The sequence below is a fragment of the Protopterus annectens genome, chromosome 8.part0 (genome assembly GCF_019279795.1).
Source record: "Protopterus annectens isolate FY-2018-M chromosome 8.part0, PAN1.0, whole genome shotgun sequence".
NCBI lineage: Eukaryota > Metazoa > Chordata > Ceratodontiformes > Protopteridae > Protopterus > Protopterus annectens.
The window spans coordinates 1702990828-1703011265 of record NC_056741.1 but is presented as its reverse complement, the minus strand read 5'-3'; the positions used below and the strand labels follow the sequence as shown (position 1 = coordinate 1703011265).

At 40.9% G+C, this 20438-nt stretch overlaps 1 protein-coding gene across 1 annotated transcript in view; it reads left to right on the top strand.

Moving 5' to 3' along the window:
* Positions 1-8961, top strand: part of LOC122809609 — a 462513-nt gene extending 453552 nt beyond the window's left edge. The window contains exon 5 of the mRNA XM_044081235.1: positions 6491-8961. Coding sequence (XP_043937170.1) covers positions 6491-8810 — 2320 coding nt within the window. The 3' untranslated portion in view covers positions 8811-8961. The remainder of the gene's footprint in view (positions 1-6490) is intronic.
* Positions 8962-20438: the final 11477 nt, after the last annotated feature.

Sequence of the window (20438 nt, the reverse complement as noted above, 5' to 3'; positions counted from 1 at the left end):
TTGAATATAACCAAGTTCTTAGCCAGCCAAAGCTGAGGTTTTTAAGCAGAAAATATTTTACACTGTACAAGTTAAATAGGCAAGGACAGAAAATCAAAGAATGTGGCTACCCCCACACCTGTAATTACTAGCAAATAACAACATTCAGCAAACACTAGCTTCATTTCTGAAGAGCAGAGTTTAAACTGCCATTTCAGTTAAATATTCCTTCAACACAGTTTAAATCAAATTAAATACTGTATTTTAAAAAAAAAGTACAGATAAAGGTACTTAAATTCTCTTATACGTCCAGTTGAATATAACCAAGTCGGTCCGTCAGACAAAGTGAAGTAGGCCAAAAGATCCCAAAAAGGAAAACATCATGCTGTGATCTAAATAAATTCAGGAACAAATGAGAAACAAAGTAATTGACATCTATCAGTCTGGAAAAGTTTACAAAGCCATTTCTAAAGCTTTGGGACTCCAGTGAACTATGGTGTGAGCCATTGTCCACAAATGGAGAAGACATGGAACAGTGCTGAATCTTCCCAGGAGTGGCTGGCCTACAAAAATTACCCCAAGAGTTCAGAGACAACTCATCCATGAGGTCGTAAAAGAACCCAGAACAACATCTAGAGAACTGCAGGTCTCACTTGCCTCAGTTAAGTTCAGTGTTCATGACTAAACAATAAGAAGGAGACTGAGCAAAAATGGCATGCATGGCAGAGTTCCAAGGTGAAAACCACTGCTGACCAAAAAAAAACATAAAGGCTTGTCTTACTTTTGCCAAAAAACATTTTGGTGATCCCCAAGATGTTTGGGAAAATACTCTGTGGACTGACGAAACAAAAGTTGAATTTTTTGGGATGTGTGCATCCCATTACATCTGGCATAAAAGTAACACAGCATTTCAGAAAAAGAACATCATGCCAAATGTCAAACATGGTGGTAGTGTGATGGTCTGGGGCTGCTTTGCTGCTTCTGGACCTGGACGACTTGCTGTGATTGATGGAACCATGAATTCTGCTCTCTACCAAAAAATCCTGAAGGGGAATGTCCGGCCATCAGTTCATGACCTTAAGCTAAAGTGCACTTGTGTTCTGCAGCAGGACAATGATCCAAAACACACCAGCAAGTCCACCTCTGAAGCGCTTAAAAAAAACAAAATGAAGGTTTTGGAGTTACCTAGTCAAAGTCCGGACTTGAATCCAGTTAGATGTTGTGGCATGACTTCAAAAAGGATATTCATGCTTGGAAACCCTCCAATATGGCTGAATTAAAACAATTCTGCAAAGAAGAGTGGCGAAAAATTCCTCAACAGTGATGTGAAAGACTCCTTTCCAGTTATCACAAATGATTGCAGTTGTTGGTGCTAAGGGTGTCACAACCAGTTATTAAGTTTAGAGGGCAATTACTTTTTCACATAGGGCCATGTAGGTTTGGATAGTTTTTTTCCCTTAATAAATAAAATCATCATTTAAAAAATGTATTTTGTGTTTACTTGGGTTACCTTCATCTAAAATTTATATTTGTTTGATGATCTGAAACATTTAAGTGTAACAAACATGCAAAAAAATAAGAAATCAGGAAGGGGCAGATACTTTTCCATTGCACTGTATATACTCCAGAGTTGACCTCTGTCTGGCATACAAAGCAATCTCAGACCCTGCCTTGATGGGACTGCTGCATATCCGCAAGTCAAGCTCCACTTGAGTAACCTACATGTGTGACCTCAACTTGGTCTGTGACATCAATAGGACTTGTTGGTGGGACAGATGTGTCCCAGAGACTACCCCTTTTGTAGAACAGAGTCCGTTTCCACATCAAACAGAGTACCTTATTAACCCTTTTTAAGTGCAACCTGGATAACTGGATGAGGAACAGAAAGTACATCTCTAGGTTTCTACCTGTGTCCCCTGCTAGACAGTGGCATTGGGTACTGACTTGTTGGAACATGGGCTAAATTCTTGGTTAGGCTTGTAAGGGCCTCAGGGTCAATAGCCTAGTAACTTCCTATGATCTTGTATTAGATGTTATTTATCTCATCAGATGGTGCATATAAGTTCCAGAGAATTCAGTTTTGCACTATAGACCCACATAATTTCTAATGTTATGTTGTTTAAGCTTTCTGACATAATGTTTTACAGGCTGGATAAAATATTTATCAGGACCAAAGAATTATTTCTGATTGTGTTTTGGAGTTAGCGAAGTATAATTTTATTTATTTATTTATTTTTATTTATTGACATTTGTTAACTGGGTTTGTCCAACTGGGCATGTGGCCCATTTTCAGTGGAGACCCGAGGAGAAAACTTCCAGTAATACATTTTAAAACAAGTACAACATTAAACAATATTGATATAATAGCAGTTATAGCAAAACGATTCACATATGTTGGGATACATGCATAAAGTTAAAAGTTGCTTTAAAAAGAAGCTAAGTAACAATTTTACATTGATATAGTTCAACAGGTCAACAATGAACATTTTTTGTTCATAGGTTCATAGGTTCATAGATTAGTACTTTGTATAAAATTGTGCAAATGCATAGTAGGCACAGTGGAGAGAGGGGTGTAATGAGGTACTAAGTATGGTCCTTTTGAGAGTACGTAAAGGGAGAAAATTATCGGTGGAAAAATGGTTCTTCACCCAGTGTGTTTTCACTGTAAGAAAACTTGGCTAAATACTGTGTTATTTGTAGAGCTTTTCTCCTATACCTCCTTGGCCTCCATTGAAAATGTTAGTAATTTATTTCAGTTAGCTAACTGGGTAAGTAGATTGATAGACCCTTTTCAGCCATGACCAAGACACCATGGTGCATGAAAAAAAACAGAAAATTATACTTAGCCTAAAGAATACACAGAACTGTATATAGTATACTATCACTGTAGAGGCTATACATTTACACTATAAATGCAAGTGAAGTTATTTATAATGTGTGCAATTAAAGTATGCATTCAACCAGTGGTCATTTGTTAAAAAGTGTCTTTACAAGAAAGATGTGACTACAGTGCAAGCTGCAAGGACTAGCCATTGTTGCAGAAGCAAGAACATTTGGTCTTCTTAAGCATTTTTTTCTTAGTTTGTTTCTAAATAATTGAGGTGTCTCTTGCTGCCTCACTTCTACAGGTACCTGATTCCAAACAACTGGGTCTAGCCAAGAGGAAAAAAAACAGTCTCCTGTGGAGGTTTTAAAATGAGGTCTAATAAAGGTAATGCTATATTCCTGGCTGTGTCCCATTTTAACAGCTAAAGAATTTGACAGCTAAGTAGAAATCTGTGTCTATAATTAACAAGTATCAGTTACCCCACAGTCTAAGTTGGCAGTGATAAGTTAGGGGGTGCTATAAGAAAACAATCTGCAGAATTTGTTTATAGTTTGAGCTGAAATGTAAGATTACAACTGAAAGCTCATATTTGATTTTAAATATAAGCACATTTTTAGCTAAGGCATTATGAGCTGAAGGGTTGAGGAGATTGGAGTCTGTGTAGTTTAAATTGGTAGAGTGTTTTGTTTATATTGTCATCATGCATGGCCATTGAAAGAACAGGGTGCAAGGTGATCCATGGGGTACTTCTGTTCTGTTACTATTGGTACTGGCTGCCATCTGCATCAGTAATTAGATTTAGGGGATTTTTTGCAGGCTGATTAGACTTTACGGTATTGATTAGGAACATATTTTTATTTGTCCATTGGTATAAATCTATAAAGCTAGATAGCAGTTCCTGTTGGTGGGTCAAGATTCATATGCATGATATATATATAAAATATGTGTGTGTGCATGTGTGCTCGCATGCATATAGGTCCCCTTCAGTAGACTGACTTTTTGGAAAGTCGGACTTTATCTGGTCAAGACTATAAGATCAACTTTCCAAGTTTTTGATGTTTTCTCTGGAGATCATGGTACAGTGAGGATCTGGGAATTTACCTTTTCCAGTCTGTAGTGCAGTCTCAGAGTTGGTATATATAATTAGCAGGGGGTGTGATGGGTGCAGCCCTCCAAGTCAGGGGTACAGAGGTGCTTGACGCCTGCAAAAACACATTTAAGTTATCGATGTTATGGATCTCAATCATATAGTCTTGACCATATGCAGTTAGATGTTCCATAACGTCAGTGTTATAAAAGGGGCCTGTTCAGTAGTAGTGTACTGTAATAAGATGTCAGTATTCACTTATGTATTTGTATTTTCTGTAGCATTATTTGTGAAGTTTTTTTTTTCTCCAGCCTCCACTGAAAAGGAATAAAGTTATCCAGTCAGACTTTTCCTGAAAAAAATGTCACTAAATTAGAAATATCATCTACATAAGGGACTATGTTGAGGTGGGGGCAAACCAGTGGATAATCACTGATGAATATAGAAAATGATAGATGGATCCTTGTGGGAGTCCTCATTATGTTTGTGCCAAAATTGAATTTGCTTAGTTTGTAGAGGAGTAAGTTGTGATTTACTGTATTGAATGCTTGTCATATCAATGCTGAGAGACCCTCTGTTAGTCTGGCAATAATGTTGGTGTATAATTTTGTCATGGCACTGAAAGAATTTCAGAAATTGTGTTTATCTGAAAGAAGTATAGATTTTTTACTTGATTGATAGTTGCTTGTGTGTGTGTGTGTGTGTGTGTGTGTGTGTGTGTGTGTGTGTGTGTGTGTGTGTGTGTGTTAGCTGAATGGTATGAAGTGTAGTCCTGTTGCATTGCTTTATTACTGGAATAAGCCATTTAGTTACTTAACGCTTTACTTTCCTTGTTTAAGAAAAAATAGAAAATAGCAGGGCTTAGACATAAGTTCAGTAATTGACCGTCCAGAAAGAATTTACAATTTATAAAACATTCGTTGTTATTTTTTTTTTTACAAGAATGCGAGATCCTGCAGAAACCCTCTCTGTACATACACATATACATATATATATATATATATATATATATATATATATATATATATATATATATATACACACACACACACACACACATGGTTACATGCATATCACACACACACATATGCACACTTGTTAATCAGGACATTTCAACTGGTTTAGTGCCTTTTTTTAATCCATAGGTTGCTGAACTCAAGTCCAGAGTCAAAAATAGTATATTTGATGAATGTCATGATTATCTGATCATGAATACTTTCTAGTAAAAGAATGAAGAAATAAGGGACAAGCTGTTAAAAGAAATGTACAGAGGAAATGAGTTTACTAATGCACAGTTAAAATAATTACCTGATGAAAATGAGGTATGTGAAATACATTGCGAGTCAAATGAAATAATTAAAATCAGTATGTATGCTAAAAGTAATGGATATAGGAGACATGTAGCAATACATTGTAGAAAATATTAGAAAGATACTGCTCACATAATTGATATTCAGTTCACATCAAATGTTTTGCGAAAAGAAAAAAGATAATATACAGCCCATCTTAATTCAGTCATAGTTCAAGTATCTATAAGCAGATCTGTTTCATTTGTAGTGGGGTCATCTTTGTACAGTCCTTTTTAGGAATAAATACTGAGATTTTCATCATCCACATGTCCAGCCAGAGAATGATTGTCATCAAATATCAGCTAAGTTAACACAAATCCATCTCCTGCACTAGATTACTCAAACAGCTGTTGTACCAAAGCCCATATTAGCTATAAGACTACTCATCAGTCATTTTACAGTGCATGTGATAGAGACAGCATTTAAATCATAAGCATCCAGTATTCCGTTCAGGAAATAGTTTCCCTTACTGTGCTACATACATACAAGCACTGCGCTGAACTAAAGTTTTAAAAGGTGGTGTTGAGGGGCTTATCATATGTACATAAAAACACACAAACCTTCTTTTAATCCATTACATTTAATAAGGATTACTTATCTTCTTGGCATCCTTGATGGTTTCAGTAACATGGTAGATTATACTGTGGGTGGTAGTAGTTCAGTTGTATGACTGTGCTGTTGGTCTCAGACTCTGCATTTAAATCTCTGCTCACTGCCTGAATTTGTAGATCCATTTAGCAGCCATTTAGGGAAGGAGATAAAACAGACTCATACTAGTAAAAAAGCATAACATGTACACATGCCACTCATTGTACAAAGCATGCAACTATTTTTAATATGAGGTAAGATTTTCTTTATGAAACATATAGTTAAGGAGTTATATTATGATATATTAATATGCATTAAATTGTGTAGTACTTGTATGGATTTAGGATCTTCCTGGATTTTTGTCTGATATAAATGAATGTATTGTTTGCTGTTAATAGTGATGTACTCTTCTGTCTTCTGGTTGTGGAAAAGAACACTTTGGGGGGAAATACTACAATAGTAATGGGGATATTGTTAAATTACACTGGTGCTTTAAGCATTCTGATTGATCAGAGGGCTTTCCAGAAGTGAGAAGGTATTCCTGGTGACTTAAAAATGAATGTCTTTACAGATTATAACTATAACAGTGTATGTAAATATATGCCTTAGACAGACTCCTTTTGAAATACTTATGTTTTTTTCTTCTGTTTCTCCTCACAGGCAACCCCTGTCAGAAACTTTCGCCACATTTGGAGATGCTAGAGTCCATTCTACTTTTTCAGATGTAGGAAATGGTCTCAGAAACCTACAGCTACCAAGGATCAGACATTTATTCCCAGGAAGTATAGTGACCACAGCACATGATGCTTGTAAGAGTGACTCTGATAACAGTACAAAGCTTGCATCTTCAACTGAAAAGGCAACAGCAGGGCCTGCAAGCATTGTTTGCAAGGATGAGCCAAGCAAAATACTTCATATGTCAGCAACTCCTGAGGTTTCTGAACCTAGGAATTCAAAGGGTCTGCATTCTATTACTGAGGAGGAGGAAGAGGAGGAGGAGGAGGAAACGGAAGATGATATCATGGAGGTAGCTAGCAGGGAATCTTCTCAAGATTTGGTACAGGAACTCTCTCAGAATAGTGACGTACAGAATGACAGCTGCCTGAACTCCTCCAATATTCCAGATGCAAACATCTGTGGTATAAAGGAAGTTCTCGGGGGCAGCATGTATGGAAGAGAAGAAGAAGAACAAATATTAGCTGAAAGAGAGAGAAAAATGTCAAGTGATTCAAATGAAACAAAAGGTCAATTATTTTCACTAGAAATTAAGGAAGACCAAGAAACCATTAATGGACATTGTGTTGACCGTATTAGTAGAGTCTTTAAGGTTCAGAAGACCACAGCAGGAGCTTGTAGCACTGTGAAAGAAGAAATAATAACCTGTGTGAGTAAAACATCTTATGAAAATAGCCAGGGTAAGGGGGGAAAACTACCCACAGGCTTGGCCATAACTGCTGAGGGAGTAAACAGCTGTACTGAAAGGCATAATGGCACTTGTAATTACCAGACACCAGTCCTACTATGTGACACTTTAAAGAGTGTCAGTGATGGTCAAATCTGTAAGGAATCTAAGGATTCTCTTACTGCATTTTGCAATATGTTGAGCCACAATAAAAGTCATCTTTGTGTATTTCAGGAAACTAAATCTTTATCCTCAGCGGGTCCTTCTGTGAAGAATAATACTGATGATGAAGTCTGCGTTTCTGAGGAATCCAAAAGTCATGATTCACCATGTGACTACAGGAATGATATTGTGAAGAATCACAGCAGTACTGGTATCTGTGAGGATGCCAGTGATATGTGTATTGTGAGAACCAATGCTAAAGTTCATAGTGAGTGCAGCATTGGTGGTACTCTGCTCAACATGAGTTCATCCCCAGTGTATAACAATATGAAGTGCCACAATCAGTCCCACCTCTGTGAAGAACTGAAAAACCTAATGCTTGTTAAGGGTATTTTAAAAAATCAAAGTGAGAGCTGCTTAACTGTTAGTGAAAAACAAAGTGAATACATCCTAGCAAGTGACAGCGTCATAGCTTGTAAACACAACCGCTTTAGTATGTATGAAGGACTACATGCAGGTCATTTGTATAACAATAAGACAAGAAGTGATGACAATCATATCTTTGGGGAATGTAGAAAGTCCTCTTTACTACATGATAGCTATGAAAGTCATAGAGACTACAGTGTTGGCTTCTCAGTTGATCTTAGTAATTTTGCTTCAGCCCATGAGAATTGCAAAGGCCAAACCAAAGGCTTGCTGAATCCTAATCCAAAACTCCTAGGTCAACACCATAGTTGCATGAAGATCAGCAGCGACTGTAAGTCAGATATCAGCATGGACTATGAAAAGACATCCCTAGAAGACAATGTTTTAAAGAAGCCTTTTAAAGACATAGAAGAAAATATTACTAAGATCACTGAGAAACAAAATGGGGATAAGTGTTGTAAAAGAAAGTTGGAAACTGAACAGTGTAGTCTGCAGTGTAATGAAAGACAGCAGCTAAAAAAAGAGCATAATAATAATAATGGGTGTGCTGTGACTGGTTCAGCCTTAAAATCTTCCCAAACTGCCATGGCAGGAAATTCTGGAACCTGTAGCACAACCAGCACTTCACTGTGCTGCATGACTGCCTCTGCCAATGTGAGCGAAAACATTACACTCAAGAACTGTACAAATGTTGATATGAAGTATGCAGCTGGAGTCTCACATAGGCTACCTGGGGCTACAAGTTCAGAAAGCTCAAAAGAGTTGACAGAAGAAATAAACACAACCTGTAGTGACAGCAGCAATACCTGTGCTGAAAACTGCATCGAGAGTGTAATCAAAACTGATCCAGCTAAAAATAAGAACCAAAACCTCCGGAATCGGTTATTGCAGTTCCCATTGTGTGAGAAAGCCCTGGCATTTAAAATCAAGCCGAATTCACAAGAAAACCTTCTACCTTTTGGGCAGTTCAATTGTTGTCATGTAATATAGACTTTGTATGTATGATGCATAAATCCATAACTTATTTTAAGTAGGGCCCTACATAGATAAATGTGATTCTGAAATAGTTTATGCTTTGAAAAATAACAATACTATTTTTTTGATGGTGCGCATGCGTGCGTTTGTATGTGTTTATATCTATGTTTGTGTGTATGTATGTATATATATATATATATATATATATATATGTATGTGTGTATATATATATATATATATATATATATATATATATACATACATACATACATATATATATATATATATATATATATATATATATATATATATATATATATATATATATATATATATATACATATATGTATATATATATATATATATATATATATATATATATATATATATATATATACACGCATATACTCAAAGGTGTGTATTTAAACATGTTCCCAAGTGTATATGGCAGAGATTAGGCTTGGTTGTGTCATGAATGCTGCTATTTATGCATATATGGTCTGTTAATGTTAAGGAAATATATATCTATATAAATAAAAATACAGTGTGCTAGCAACTAATTTTGTATGCCTGAAAATGTTATCCATTGCTTGCTTTACTAGTGTTCAACATCAGAGTTGTGCAGCATACAAGCAGCAATCCTCACACATTTTGGGCTCAGCTACATAAACCTTCTGGAACCTCGCTGTATTTCTGCCTCCCGAATAATTTGTTTCAGCTATTCATGTGGATGAGATATATTTCAGTTATGTATCATTACAACTTTTTATGCAGCACCTACTGTTAAACAGTTTCTATCTTACTCTCTGTTTCCCACCAGGTATGAGGTGGTGGGTTAGCAAGCTTTTCTGCTGGCCACTTCATTTGGAGGGTTGGGTTCTCTTCATCTATGTTGGGTGCTAAGGGAAAACAATGGCATCAGTATAATGCACACATTTTTTGGTGACTGCTCCTGGATTTCAGCTGTTCTTTGTACTATAGGCCCCATACAACTCTTTGAGGTCATAGATAAGTCTTTAAGTTCAGATATAGCACTGTCCTGCTAATGCTGTAACATGTCATGCTCAAGTTTAATTTCAAAGTATAAGACTGCACTGCCAACAATATGCATTTTGCTAGTGTGGGATTTGTTCAGATGGCTTGTAGACAAGTGCCATTTGTTTGGTGGAAGATGTAGAAAATTGCCTTTTAAGGAGTATCTTCTGGTGAAGACCAAGTTACTCTTGTTGGGTAGTTACAGAACCAGGAGCTGAAGTTATGATGTGATACTGTTACAATAAGCAGGTATATTGTATATAAGCATCCAGCTGACCTAAACTTGTAGTCATTGCATTCCTTTGCATCCTTCTGTCCAGACAGAGAGTTAGGGAACTACAGAAAAAGTCCTTGCATTGCTACTATTATAGCAGGCTAACTATGTAGTGGTTATCACATCTCTAGGAGCTCAACAACACGGGTCATCATAAGATAGTTCTCCCAGGAAAGGGGATGCCCCCCTACCAGGTTATATGGAATGCACATTCCAGCAGGGTGGTGAAACAAAAGGCTTGTAGATTATAACTTGAGCTGCTGTGCCTACAAAGTTAAGATTCAGAGCCCCATACTGACAAACTCAATATCTGTGGTTAGGTGTACTGTTTCTGCTGTAACAGTCAAGCCCCCCCCCCCCCGATGCCGATGCAGTGACTTGCCTGTTTCTTCCCAATCTGAGAAGACAGTGGCACAGAAAAACATTTGCAATAATTAGGGAGTCTTGATATTGCAGCAGAAATGCATTCATTTATAAAGCATTTAAGTTTGTAATATGTTGTCCATATGGGGGCTATCGAGGGGGATAGCGAAGCACTCTGGGAACTAGTGGCTTGAGTCTGAAATGATGTGTTCCAGTTCAGAACCCTAATACTTGCATTTTGTGCTGCTGTGGCTTCTGTGGGATGATTGTTTTACTAGTATTTCTTGTTTCAGTGTACAAAGTGGACAGTAGCTACACAGTAGTATCAAACCTATGTTAACTTCTGAAATTTGCACTTTAGTAGATGTTCTTCATGATGTTCTTCGTTCCACATTGCTGCAGTCCTTACTATTGGGTAGTCCGCTGTCCAGTCGGCCCGAATACCAGAGTATATGGCTGACGTCGGTCAGGGCGCATTAGACTGACGTCAGTACGTCAGGGTACTAATGCGCATGACCGACGTCATATCCTCAGTCTTTTTTGCCGCATGGTCCGATGCAGAAGCAGTTTTGCGAGTGCAGGTTGGCGTTCTGAAATATTTCCGGCGGAGTTTCAGACCGAATCAGAGTTGGCTAAGTACCCGTTGGGGAACATTTTGGTTTTTCTTGCCTCAGTATTTAACCGGATGTCAGAAAAGTGAATAACTGTATTTCTTGTGGGAAACAGATACCTCATAGGGATTACCATACCTTGTGTATACCTTGTTTAGGGCCTGAGCACGGCGTTGTTGGATGCCGCTCTTGTGCTAGGTTTAACAAACGCACTATTAAGAGCGGTTAGACTGTGCCAGGTTAGTGTTTGGGAAGCGTTGCAATTATAAAATGCCGCCGGATGCTCCGGCGCTTCGTCAAGAAGCGCAAGGACAAAACAGAAGCCTAGGGTTGATGAACCGCAGTCCCGGACGTCGGTTCTTTAGAAGGCTCAGTGGAGCCAGAGGTTTTGCCAGGAGTTTCTTTGGAGTCTCAGGCAGAGACTTTACTGTTACAGGATGTGCCTTCTCAGGAGGTAGGCCAGGCTGAGGGGCTTCTCAGGTAACTGTTCTTCCCTCTCTTCCCAAGGTAGTTAGAGCCTCTCCTTCTGTTGCCAAAACTTCTTTGAGAGGTAGGCCAAGTTCAGCTTCAGTGGGGGCTTCTCCTAGCATTTCAGGTTCTGTGCCTAAGAAACATATGCTTAAAATGGCAGAAGATTTGATTACTATGATTAGAGGTTCTATGCCCCTCCTGATAAGAGGCCTAGGGTGGAACCGAGTTTGATAGTTTTGAACAGTGTTCAGAGGCTTCTGAGTCTTCTCTGCGGAAGATTTGCAGGAGTATCCTCCTTATTCTGATTCTGATGTGGATGATTCCACTCCTACAGCTTCTCCTCCTGAGGATTTCTCATTTTCAGAGACTCTGCATTCCATGAGGGAGCACTTTAAATGGGAAGGCCAGGATTACTCTGATTCCAGGAAAAGGCTTAGGGAATTCTTGTTTTGCCCCAGCATAGGCCCTTAGCTATACCTCCTGTGTTGAATGTGGTGGAAGATGTTTTGCAGAGGCTTCCCTGAACCCTGATTCTTTGCCTCCTGCTCCTGTTAAACCTGATAGGTACTATAGGGTGCCTGAAGCTCATAAGTATCTTTTAAGGGTCCTAGGGAAGACCCGAAACTGTTTCTCAGGGACCTAAAGGTGTTAAGGCCTCTGTGGTTAAAACCCTGTTCCCACTGATAAAGAGGCAAGGGCTTTGGATAGATGGGGAAAGAAAGTGTATACTTCTTCCACTTTAGCCATGAGCGCGTTGAATTGTCAGTTTCACATGCTTAAATATCAAAATTATCTCCTTTCACAACTGAAATCTAAGGTGGATGCTTTGGCGGAAGGTATTGAGTGTAAAGAGTTGCTGGATTTAGTTCATGTGTCTGAACAAGTGGGTAAGCATTCTTTGCAATGTGGTTTTGATGCTGTACAGGCCTCCTCGAGGGTGGCTGCCACTAGTTCTGTTCTTCGCAGGCATGCCTGGTTGAGGGATCAGAATTTAGCTGAGCATGTTAAGACTAGGATTTTGGATGCTCCTTTACAGTCTGATGTGTTGTTTGGTTCGCCTGTGGAAGCAGTTTTAAAGAAAATGGAGGACAAAGCTAAGTCTATGCAAACTGTTAAAGATTTTTGCAGGTGCAGCCACCAAGTTTAGTAGAAATTGGCCTACTAAGGGATGGACATATCCTGCTTATGATTCCCAGTCTAGGGGTAGGTCTAGACGTGGTAGGGGCAGAGCTCAAGGTTCTTTTAGGCCTAGAACAGGGAGTTCACCTGCTCAGACTTCTGGTGAGGGCAGGGGTCAGTCCTTTCGTAAACAGACCCAATGACCTGCCTTTTCAGCTGCCAGTAGATTCTCGTCTGGCAGCTCCTTTGGGAGGAAGACTGTCTCTTTTCAAAGGAAATTGGGATTTAATTACTCAAGACAGATGGGTGTTGGATATCACTCACCATGGTTACAGGTTTTATTTCCATACATTGCCCCCTTTCAAAGGCATGCCAGATGTTCCCCCTCCACAAAGGAAAGAGGCTCACAAGCAAATTTCTCTGTTACTCCAAATAGGGGCCATTCAGCCAGTCCCTGTATCAGAAAGGGGCCTAGGATTTTATTCTCGCCTGTTCCTAGTACCAAAGAAGGGGAACACGTGGAGACCAATTTTGGATTTATCTATCCTCAACACTTATCTGGACATTCCCAAATTCAAAATGTTGACGTTACAACAGCTTTTACCTCTGCTGGGCAAAGATCACTGGATGGTAACTTTAGATCTCAAGGAAGCTTACCTTCATGTGCCTATAAGACTAAGTTGCAGGAAGTATCTGCGTTTTCGAGCTGGAATTTCTCATTATCAGTTCTCTGCATTGCCCTTTGGCTTATCTACTGCCCAGAGTATTCACAAAGGTTCTGGCTCCAGTGATAGCTTACTTCAGGCTAAAAGGAATTCAAATCTATCCTTACTTGGACGACTGCCTGATTCTGGCTCAAGAAAAGGAAGACCTTCTACAGCATCTGGAATATGTTATAGCAGTGCTAAGATGCCTAGGGTATTCTGTGAACGAAATAAAGTCCAGTCTAGTACCCTCTCAAGACATGTGCTTTCTGGGTGTGAGACTGAATACAGCAGCCCAGATGGCCTTTTTAACCCCGGACAAACAAAAGAGTCTATCACTTTACTTCCATCAACTATCTCATCAGTCCGTGCTGACTGCAAGGACAGTCCTTCAAGCATTAGGGTTCATGGCATCTTGTATTCTGGTGCTTCCCAATGCCAAACTGCATATGAGGAAGCTACAATGGTATCTCAAAAATGTATGGACACAGCACTGCCAGGATTTGGACACTGTCATTCAAATAATACCTTGCCTTCAAAAAGAATTTTTGTGGTGGGCTCAGGAATGTCACCTAAACAAGGGACTCTCTGTGACCCGGCCAGAGGCGAGTCAGATTTTAACGACAGATGCCTCGGACATTGCTTGGGGAGCTCATCTAAATGGAAAGTGGATACAAGACAAGTGGCCTGCCAGACTACAGCATCTACATATCAACATGAAGGAGATGTTAGCAGTCCAGTTTGCATTAATGGCTTTCAAGGAGTTACTTCTTCCAGGGCAGGTGTTGATTCTAACAGACAACACAACTGTCATGTGGTACATCAACAAGCAAGGGGGAACACATTCTTATCCTCTATGCAGGCAAGCAATGATTTTATGGGAGACTGCGCTAAGCTTGCAACTAACTCTTCAGGCAAGGTTTCTGCCGAGCACAGAACTCCTTAGCAGATGTGTTAAGCAGACAAATCATGGATCCCCACGAGTGGAAACTGGATCTTCATGTATTTCAGAAATTGACAGTGTCATGGGGAACTCCAGACATAGATCTGTTCGCTTCTCCACTAAACCACCAGCTGCCAAAGTTTTGCACAAAGGGTTTCATCACACAGCTTGGAAAGTGGATGCTCTGTCTTTCAGTTGGAAAAACCTTCATGTGTATGCCTTTCCACCTCTGCCTCTTCTTCCAAAGGTGCTATTAAAAGTCAGACAAGACAAGCCAAGGATGATTTTGATAGCTCCAGATTGGCCTCGGCAACACTGGTACCCACTACTAAGGAGTCTGGTAAGGAAGCCTCCATGGCCTTTACCTTTGATTCCTCATCTGTTATCTTAGAAGGACGGTCATCTGCTCAATGTCAAGCTTCACTCTCTTCATCTAGCAGCCTGGCATATTCTGTGTTGAAACACAGCAGGTCTCAACTTCCTCAACAAGTTTTAAATGTGATTATGGAAGCTAGAAGACCTAGTACAAGGAAAGTGTACGCAGAAAAATGGAAGAGATTTTTATTTTGGAGTACAGCAAAGAATTTGGAGATTTCTGAGCCTAATTTGAGTGTGGCTCTTCAATATCTTACTGAGTTATTGGACAAAGGTTTGTCCTTCTCTTCCATTAAGATTCATGCTGCAGCAATTTCAGCTCACTATGATTGTGACCCACCATTGTTTTCGCATCCTTTGTTCAAGCAGTTTCTTAGAGGGGCAAAGAATATAAGACCCCCACGAGAGCTCCTACTCCTGCTTGGGATCTCAATTTTGTGTTGGAAAAACTTACTCTACAACCTTTTGAGCCTGCTACTGCTGAATTGAAATACTTGTCATGGAAGACTGCTTTTCTGTTGGCTATTACTTCTGCAAGAAGGGTGTCTGAGTTGCAAGCCCTTATGGCAGTAGAGCCCTTTTGATTTTCCATAAGGATAGGGTATCATTACGTACTAATCCTTCCTTTATGCCTAAGGTGGTTTCTAGTGTGGCTTTAAACCAAACTATTCATTTGCCTACTTTTTATGCAGACCCCAAAATAAAGGGGAAAAGATTTTGCACACTTTAGATGTACACAGGCAATTGCGTTATTATTTAAGCAGGACTAAGGATTTTAGGCAGTCTCAGCAGTTGTTTGTTTCTTTTGCTTTGAGTTCGCAGGGCAAGCCTGTGTCAAAACAAACTATTTCTAGGTGGATTGGGTTTTGCATTGCATTTTGTTATTCCCATCATGGCAAGGAGATTCCAGCTGGGATTAGGCCTCATTCCACTAGGGCTACTGCCACTTCAACAGCATTTCTAAGGGGGGTGGCAACTAAGGATATTTTAGAGGCAGCTACTTGGAGTTCTGTGCATACTTTCTCTAAGCATTATCACCTTCCTATCTACTCTAAGTCTAGGGCTGGTTTTGCCACAGCTGTTTTGCAAGGCATGTTGTCAGCTCCTACTTCTTTATGATTTGCCAGCCTCCCTTACCTCTGCTTTGGGATTCTACCCAATAGTAAGGACTGCAGCAATGTGGAACGAAGAACATAGTACAGTTTTGTACCTACCATAAATGTAGATGTTCGAGGATCCACATTGCTGCAGTCCAATTTACCCTCCTCCTTCCCTCTGTGTTTAGGGTGGTTGTGTAGGTGAGGTTATATGCTGATATTTTTGTATATATTTTTGTATATATTGTACATATTTTTGGTGCAGGTATTTTGGGCCTTGTCTTTTTAGGGTCTTCTGACATCTGGGGCAAGAAAAGACTGAGGATATGACGTCGGTCATGCGCATTAGTACCCTGACGCATTGACGTCAGTCTAATGCCCCCTGACCGACGTCAGCCATATACTCTGGTATTCGGGCCGACTGGACAGCGGACTACCCAATAGTAAGGACTGCAGCAATGTGGATCCTCGAACATCTACATTTATGGTAGGTACAAAACTGTACTTTTCACTGTTGCAGTCATAACATTTGGGTTATCTGCCTGCAGGTAGCCCTCAGCCAGCCTGAATACCAGAGTCTTTGAATTTCTGCATCGGATGCTGTCGCTTCTTCCATGACGTCAGGTCATCAGGGGTATAAAACATGCAGCTGACACCATTACATCAGTCTTTCTTGCCGTGCGGTGCCTGAAGCAGAAGCAGTTCACAAGTGCCGGTTGGCCGACTCCTGAAATTTTCATTTTCGAGTTTCAGACCTGAAGTCTTCAAAAAATATAATTACCCCATTGGGGATCCTTTTTTCTTGCTCTAACCAATGTCAGAAAAAATTAACAATCGTCTTGCCTGTGGAAAGGAAATACCTCATAGAGATTTTCATTCTTACTGTAGCACCTGTTTAGGCCCAGACCACGGTGTCCCTCGCTGTCAGTTTTGTGTCTTGTTTAATGCCCGAACTATTTGTCGTCAGGCTATTTTTGTAGCTAATTACTTTCGTTCCCGATCTCTGTACTCCAAAATGGCTTTGTTAAGCCATCCGACTACTGATCTTCCAAAAAAAGTAAGGATAAAGACAGAGACAGACCACATAGGTCTAAAACTGCCGCCGACGCTTCCGTTAAGCTAGTCGCCAATCCGCCGGTACTCAGTGAGGCACTTTCGCAGCCCCTGATACCCACTACTACAGATTTGCAGGCTTCTACTGAGACCCATACAGAGACCGGTATGCCGCGAGATGCTTCTTCAACTATGGAATCTGTGGATGTCTCTACCTTAGATGGATCCGGAGCCACTGTGCAGGCACCGGCTTCAGAGCCTACAGACTTGCATTTCAAACTGATGGCTTTGTTTCCAGCTAGAAGTACCAAATTCCTCAGGTCTAAAGCTCACACTACACCTAGAAAACCAATGACCAAACCGTATACGTCATATGCCTCAAAAACAAATGCTTAAAATGGCTGAAGACCTTGTTACCTTAATTAGGGGAAGCCAGTCTTCCCCCTCTAAGAGACCTAGAACTGATTTTCTTTCTGATTCTTCTGATCAGGAATCTGATATCTCTGCTCCTTCTGATTACCAGGATTTGCCCATATCTACTTATGAGGATTCTGATGCAGAGGATTCCATTCCCTCTGCTTCCCCTCCAGAAGATTTTTCTTTTGGTGAAACCTTGCATACCCTTGGGGAGCATTTCTGCTGGGAAAGCCAGGACTATTCTGAGTCCAAAAAGAGACTTAGGGAATTTTTACTCCTGCCTCAACATAGCTCCTCTAGCTATCCCTGCTGTTCTGGCTGTTGTAGATGATGTTTTCTTGGAATCTAGCCTTACCCCAGAAACTTTGCCTCCAGCTCCCAGGAAACCTGTCAGGTACTACAGAATACCTGACTCTCACAAGTTCCTCTTCAAGAATCCTACTGCAGATCCAGAGACCATTTCCCAAGGACCAAAAGGCATTAAAGCTACTACTGCCAAAAATCCTACCCCTTCTGATAGGGACTCTAGAGTCTTAAACAGATGGGGTAAGAAGGTATACACTTCTGCGACTTTGTCCATTAGGGCTTTAAATTGCCAGTTTCATATGTTAAAGTATCAGCAGCATATTATGGGACTACTTAAACAGAAAATTATGTTGATTCCTGACTGTGCTGAACACAAAGAGTTGCAAGATTTAATGCATTCTGCTGAACAAGTTGGTAAACATATTTTGCAATGTGGTTTTGATGCTTTAGAAGCATCTTGCAGGGCTGCTGTCACTGGGTCTGTACTGAGAAGGCATGCTTGGCTTAAGGAACAAAACTTGCCAGATCATGTTAAAGCTAAATTACTGGATGCACCCTTAAACCAAGACCACCTTTTTGGCAACAAAGCAGAAGAAGTCCTCAAGAGGATGGAGGAAAAGAGCTAAATCGATGCAAACTGTTAAAGATTTCTTACAAGTACAGCCTCCCGGATTCAGTAGGCATTGGTCTTCACAGAACTGGTCCTTTCCGGCCCCTTGCAGGCCTTCTCAGTCCAAACCCAGGAATTGCAGACCACCAAGACTTCAGTCTCAGGCTACGCACAGATCTAAGCAGTGGGGGGACTTCCACTTCCAAAGCAGGGAGTAGTAAGTCACCCCCCTATGGAAAAATGGCACAATGACTTAGCCTTAGCCCTTTCAAGCCCTGCTCATCTACTTACTCCCTTAGGAGGAAAGCTCGCCTTGCATGCAAAAAAACTGGGAACTCATTACCCAGGACAAATGGGTTTTGAACATAGTTTCCCGAGGCTACAGATTCCACTTCCACACACTACCAACCCCAAGTGGTTGGCCAGACCTCCCCCCAAATCAGTGGGTGGAGGCCCAACAGCAGGTTCTGTCACTCCTCAGTATCAAGGTTATTCAGCTTGTTCCAGCAGAACAAAGGGGACAAGGTTTTTATTCACGACTTTTCCTGGTACCCAGAAAAGAAAACTCCTGGCATCCTATCCTGGACCTGTCTATTCTCAACACCTTTTTGGTGGTTCCAAAATTCAACAGCTTCTTCCTGTGCTACCCAAGGATGCCAGGCTGGCAACCCTAGACTTAAAGGAAGCTTACCTGCACATCCCAGTAAGCGAATCCTGCAGTCAATACCTACATTTCAGGGCAGGCTCCATGCACTTTCAGTTCTCTGCACTTCCTTTTGGCTTATCTACTGTGCCCGGGTTGTTCACCAAGTGTGTAGCTCCAGCCATTGCATTTTGCAGGCAGAGAAATATTCAGAGTTACCCATACATGGACGATTGTCTGATTCAGGCAGAAAGCCAGGACTTGCTATTACAACACCTGGCATTTGTCAAGAAACTTCTAACCTCCCTGGGGTGCACCATCAACGAAAAGAAATCACACCTAGTACCCTGCCAACAGATTGTATTCCTGGGAGCAAGCTTAAACACAACTTCCCAGATGGCATTCCTCACTCTGGAGAAACAAGTTTATTTGACAACCTACTTCAAACTGTTGGCCACAAAATCCCAGCTATCTGCAAGGAAAATACTGCAAGCTCTGGGGTTCATGGCATCTTGCATTCTGCTAATTCCATATGCAAGACTGCATATGAGGAAACTCCAATGGTATTTTTAGGTCTATGGTGTCAACATTCTCAGGACCTGGAAACAATGATTCCTATCATTCCTTGTCTAAGAACAGAGTTCCTTTGGTGAGCAGAGGCCTGCTACCACAACAAGGGACTCTGTTTCACTCTATCCCTGCTGCCCAAACCCTAACAACAGATGCAGCAGGCTATGCATGGGGAGCTGACATGGCAGGGCAGTGCATTCAGGGCAAATGGAACCCGAAACAGATGCATCTGCATATCAATGAAGAAGAAATGTTAGCTGTACATAATGCTCTGACAGCTTTCAAAGACCTCATTCTTCCAGGACAACTACCACAGTTATGTGGTACATAAACAAGCAGGGGGAACCCACTCCTACCCTTTCTGCGGACTAGCCATGGCTCTGTGGAACACAGCCTTGAGCTACCAAGTGCGCCTACAAGCTTAATTCCTGCCAGGCAAACAACTAAATTCACTGGCAGATGACTTAAGCAGAAATCTCATGGACCCACATGAATGGAAACTAGAACCCCAAATATTCAAGCTCTTGAGGAACAAATGGGGGACTCCAGAGGTAGACCTGTTTGCCTCCCCCAGAACTACCAATTAAACAAATTCTGCGCCAGAACTCCCCACAGTCAAGCTTAGAAAGTGGATGCCCTGTCCTTTACCTGGAAAAGCCTCTCGGTTTATGTCTTTCCCCCTCTGCTTCTCCTCTTGCAGGTTCTACTAAAGATCAAACAGGACAAGCCAAGGATAATACTGATTGCATCAGACTGTCCATGCCAGCACTGGTACCCCCTTTTGTGCAGTCTGACACTGCCACAACCATAGCACCTGCCTCTGACCCCTTCCCTGCTGTACCAGCAGGCGGGCAAGATTCTGCACCCGCAGCTTCATACCCTGAACCTTGCAGCCTGGCTAATTCCCTGAGCTCTCCTCTAGCAACCTTCAATAACCAGGTGCTGGATGTCATTCTTGAGGCAAGGAGGCCTAGTACTACAAAATCCTATTCTGAAAAGTGGAAAAGATACTGTTCCTGGTGCCAGGCTCAGGGGATGGGCACAACGGTGCC